The sequence below is a fragment of the Microtus ochrogaster genome, linkage group LG5, assembly GCF_000317375.1.
Source record: "Microtus ochrogaster isolate Prairie Vole_2 linkage group LG5, MicOch1.0, whole genome shotgun sequence".
Classification (NCBI taxonomy): Eukaryota; Metazoa; Chordata; class Mammalia; order Rodentia; family Cricetidae; genus Microtus; species Microtus ochrogaster.
In genome coordinates, this window is record NC_022031.1 from 55,287,569 (window position 1) to 55,292,612 (window position 5,044).

At 43.3% G+C, this 5,044-nt stretch overlaps 1 protein-coding gene across 1 annotated transcript in view; it reads left to right on the plus strand.

The window, feature by feature from the left end:
- Positions 1-5,044, plus strand: part of Xkr4 (XK related 4) — a gene marked incomplete at its 5' end in the record, with an annotated part of 307,987 nt that overhangs the window by 185,741 nt on the left and 117,202 nt on the right. The window contains one exon of the mRNA XM_026786611.1: positions 1,514-1,713. Within this exon, the coding sequence (XP_026642412.1) occupies positions 1,514-1,713 (200 nt within the window). The remainder of the gene's footprint in view (positions 1-1,513; positions 1,714-5,044) is intronic.

The window sequence follows — 5,044 nt, forward strand, 5'->3', positions numbered from 1 at the left end:
ACAGATGTGCAGCAGTATGAATGTACTGATGTTATCATGTACAGATGTGCAGCAGTATGAATGTACTGATGTTATCGAGCTGATCACATAAAATGGTTAAGGCGCTAAACTCGGTGTTACTTATTCTAGCACACTAAAAAAAAAAAAAAAAAAAAAAAAAAAGAAGTCTAGGAAAACTACCTAAGATGTGTGGTAACTTGCCTCACCCTTTTTGGCTTTGAAGTATTTGGATTCCGTATGTGTGTTGTTGGAAGGCTTCATTTTAGGTCTCGTCCATGTGAAACTCCAATGCACCAAATACTTGTTTTCTGGAATCCTGCCCATATTACTGGGCTTACTGTGCGTTCAAAGTGCTAGGAAATAATGGTTCCTTGTGCCAGGAGTATTGGTCCTTGAAGCCCATGGACCACAAAGCTGTTTGTAGCCTTTAAGCCCATGGCAGCAAAATGTCATGAATATGCATGATTTCCTCCCAGAGGGACCCAGACATACAGTAACTCAGGAAGCCCTCAGTGAAAGTTAAAAAGATAATTTCAATGTAGTTGTGTGTTTATCCATTAATTTGGTTTCTCAAATCGCAAGAGATATCCATGAAGTCTTTAGGATAGACCCCAGCTCAGATAGCCAAGACTTTCAGCTGACTGAAGTGAGGTCATCCTCCCTTCTCTGGGGGACAGCTCAGACAAGTGCGTTTAAAGCAGCTCACAAGCCATGCTTAATCTAAAATGTGTGTCTGACAGCCTCAGCATCCACATCAACGACACTCCTCTCTTTGTGAACCTAAACCTCCTGATATGTTATGATTTCATCTGCAAAGGTTTATTCTATGAGAGAAACAACAGTTTTTAGGTCTTAATTAATTTAAAAACTCCACAGATTTTTAAACTTTGCTTAATCTTTGAATCTGCTTGTAAATTAAAGCCCCTTTAAACAACCTAATTCAAACCCCAGAAGATTAAGCTTGTGGATGTCATTTGGGGGTAGAGTGCTAGTCTAGATTACATAAGACCCTAGGCCCAGTTCCCAGCAGCACACAAAACAAATACATAACTGCAGCAAAAGCCATCAAGTCCTGTACGCAGCTATTGTTGAGTATGTCGGTGCATCTTTATCTTCCAACCACACCCCAACCATCCCCGAGGGTGTACTTATTCTTTGCTTGTCACTTTTTTTCGACTTTCCTCACACTGGCTTATGCTGAAAGTCTTCCCTGTGATGGATTCTGCAACCAGCCAGGCCAGATTACATTTCCTGTTGCAGGAAGCATTGCCCACGAAATCTTGTTCCCATCCATTGCAAGATGGATGACTGTGTATTCTTGCCATTTAGTGAGATGAGAACATACGACTCAATGGGATGCCTGAGAAGGGAACAAACAGGCTGTGCTTTCCCGAACTGAACGCGGAAGACTGGGCATGCCCTTTTGCGAACATGTTTGAATATGGCGGCTTGTACCAAAGGAAATTCAAGTTGTCGCTCATCTCTATTTTCTTCTCTCTCTGCTCCCTTTCAGGTATTTGCACACGATCTACTTGGGCATTCGGAGTCGGCAGAGCGGGGAGAGCGGCCGGTGGCGGTTCTACTGGAGGATGGTGTACGAGTACGCCGATGTGAGCATGCTGCACCTGCTGGCCACCTTTCTGGAGAGCGCTCCGCAGTTGGTCCTGCAGCTCTGCATCATCGTACAGACTCACAGCTTACAGGCCCTCCAAGGTAAGGGTTCGCAGTCTGGTTTCTGAATTGAAGGAGAGACTGGCTACTTTGGTCACGACCCAAGGATGACTGGCTGTCCTTCGTTGACACAGGCCTCTTGCATGTCTGCTTTTGTGCACGTGATTTGTGAATTATGCATGATATTTCCTGAACCCTTTCTGTCATGGTTAACTAATATGAAGACGATCCCTTCAGCTATCTTTTTAGAAGAAAAAACTGTGAATTATGATTTTGCAATTGCTTCCTATGGGCATAGAGCCAAAGCCTTCTGGTTTTTATGGTAGAATAATTTACAAAAGTTACAAAGACAATGATAACTATTAATCTCTGTTTAATATGTATACATAAACACATACATCTACGTGTGTGTGTGTGTGTGTGTGTGTGTGTGTGTATAATCCATACCATTGCCTTTAACATTAAGAAATGGAAAGGTAAAGATGAAAAAGAAATGCTATCTTGATGAAAGGAAATCATATGGAAAATGTTCCAAATATTTAAAAATATATTTCTATACTATAGACCTTATGTACTGTAGATAATTATCTATTCAATTTTTGTCATAAGATCAGCAAGGCTGTTACATTTATAATAAGCCTCCATGGTATTTCTTTGCGGACTGGTGCTCAGAACCGTTCTAGAACAAGGCATGAAGAAGATAAGGTGGTGACCATAGCTAGAGAGGTGAATCAACTGGCATGGTGGGTACGGGACACCTCTAATGCGTGTGTGTCCTGGTGCGTTTGTCACTCCTATAAGCAGGCTGGTAGTGTCTCATGAACATGCATGGTGCAGCATGCATGCTGTTTCCTCCTCAGCAGAGCTGCCCGAGTTACACACGTCATGGCCATGCTCCGTCATGCTCCGGCTACAGACTTGCTCTGAATGGTGTTTGGAAACTCCAGGGTCTTTGCAGCTGTTATGGGGAGAGCATGTTAAATTTTCTGGGCGTTTTCAGTTAGAGAGAAAGGCCAGGGTGAATATGACTGGAAAAGGAATAGAGAAGGTGCTGCCGAGATGAAAATGCCGTCTGAGCTTTGTCTGTTTATTCTGAGCTAAATGTTACGACTTGGAAGCAGAGGCTCGGTTACAAATGGCATGTTACACCATGGGAAAGCTTGCTATTTGTTGCTATTTGTTTATAGCTTTTAATGGATTTTATCATTAATTAAATAATTTATTATTTACTTATTAGATAAATTATTTATTTATTTTACGTCCTGACCTCAGTGTCTCCTCCCTCCTCTCTCATCCTCCCAATTTCTCCACCCTGCCCCCACATCCACTCCTTCATTTCTGTTCAGAAAGGGCAGGTCTCCGATAGATATCAATAAAACATGGCATGTTAAGTTGGGGTAGGACTAAGCACCTCTCCTGTATTAAGCCTGGGCAAGGGAACCCAGTTTGAGGAATAAGTTTCCCAAAGTCAGTCAAAGCCCTAAGGGTCAGCTCCTGCTCCCACTGTTAGGATTTCTGCAAGTAGACCAAGATATACAACTGTCATGTGTGTAGAGGGCCTAGTTCAGACCCATGCAGGCTCCCCGATTGCCAGTTCAGACTCTGTGAGCCTCTATGAGCCCAGGTTAGTTGATTCTCTGGGTTTTCTTGTGACGTCCTTGACCCCTCAGACTTCCATAGGATTTTTTTATAAACAGAAATGAACATAGCACAGGCTACTCTCGGATTTGCTATGCAGCAGAGGCTGGACTTGAGCTCTTTATCCCCCTGCCTCCGCAGCTCAGGTGTGGAGTTACAGATGTCTGACATCATGCCCAGCTTCACAGGAACTTTTACAGTCACAGAGAAGGAAATGCATGACCTGGTGTTTTTATCAAACGCATACGAAGGTCACTGGGCAAGTGAGCTGTAGACAGGCAGGGGGTTTGAATTCCATCCTTGTCGTTTTCTTAGCTGCAAGTTTGTCAGAGGATCACTGCGGCAACCTTAGGGAAGTTTCCAAAAGGTAAGAGGCTCCATGTCTCCTGCAGCCGCAGGTAATGACATACGAAGGAGAGCCCAAAAATCATGTCTCCCTTTTCTGTAGTCACAAGGTTTTGCTCAGTCAAGGTTGAGCTGTTTGCAGACCTTTAAAGAATATGGTTGTTTGAGAGAATTTTATTCAGCTCATAGAGCCCTAGTAGCGAATGTCCCTTCACTTCAGAGATTCCCAAACCAATCCTGATGTCACACTAAACAGCCTTGCTTTCAGAAGCAAATAAATAAATGAATAAATAAATAAAGCCCACAAAAAACATGTAGTCCATTTTCTGTTGACCAGCTGCTCTTGGGGCTTTTAATACACCCAGCACTGGGCAAGGCTGGCTTTCCCTTTCCCTTTCCCAGCAGGTATCAACTGAAAATAACTTCTTGGTAAGGAGTGGGACTTTGTATCCACCTTCCCACCTCCATGATGGAATTTTGTCTGGTCTAAACTTGTATAGGTCTTGTTATGCTATTGGATGGTTTTAGTTTTGCTTTCCACTCTTCTCGTTAATTTTTTTTTTGAGGAGAGAGAGAGAGAGAGAGAGAGAGAGAGAGAGAGAGAGAGAGAGAGAGAGAGAGAGAGAGCACATGAACTTAGGAGGGTAGAGATGATGTGGGGCAGATCTGGAAGGAGTAAGGGAGGGGAAGGAATATGATCAAAATATATTGTATGAAAACAATTTCAATTAGGTGAGAGTAAAGGACAAACACACATAAGGTATGGTTCTCAGGGGCTAGAAAGCAAGCTGGGAGGATGAGAAAATGGACATCAGCACAGAAGCAACAGAGAAAAGCCCCGGGAAAGGGAGGCCATGTATGTTGGCTGTAGGTAGCTGCGAGCGAAGCCCAATAGGTGTGGACAGTAAGCTGGCCCGCAGAGCTCCACACAGACACTGTGCAAGTTGTCTGGTGTCTCAGACAATCTTGAGCTGGGTATTGTACTTAATCCCAGCACTTTTGGGATAGAGGCAGGGGATTAGGAGTTCAAGGCCAGCTTCAGTTACAGGTGAATTTGAGCCAGATTGGGCTGCATGAATCCTCCCCTCAGAAAAACATAAAACAAACACAAACAAGCAAACAAACAAACGGGGACAATCTTCAACTCTCTGACAGCTCTGGCATTTCTTCTAGTGAGTTGATGCCTAGTAGGTAGAGAATGCCATGTAAATGTTTAGTGTCCTGTGAGTAAAGACAAGAGTAAAATCAAAGCCAATTCAAACATAAATAAATACCCTCTGAGAACACAGGGTGCTTTCCTTCTCTTCTCTTCTCTTCTCTTCTCTTCTCTTCTCTTCTCTTCTCTTCTCTTCTCTTCTCTTCTCTTCTCTTCTCTTCCCTTCCCTTCCCT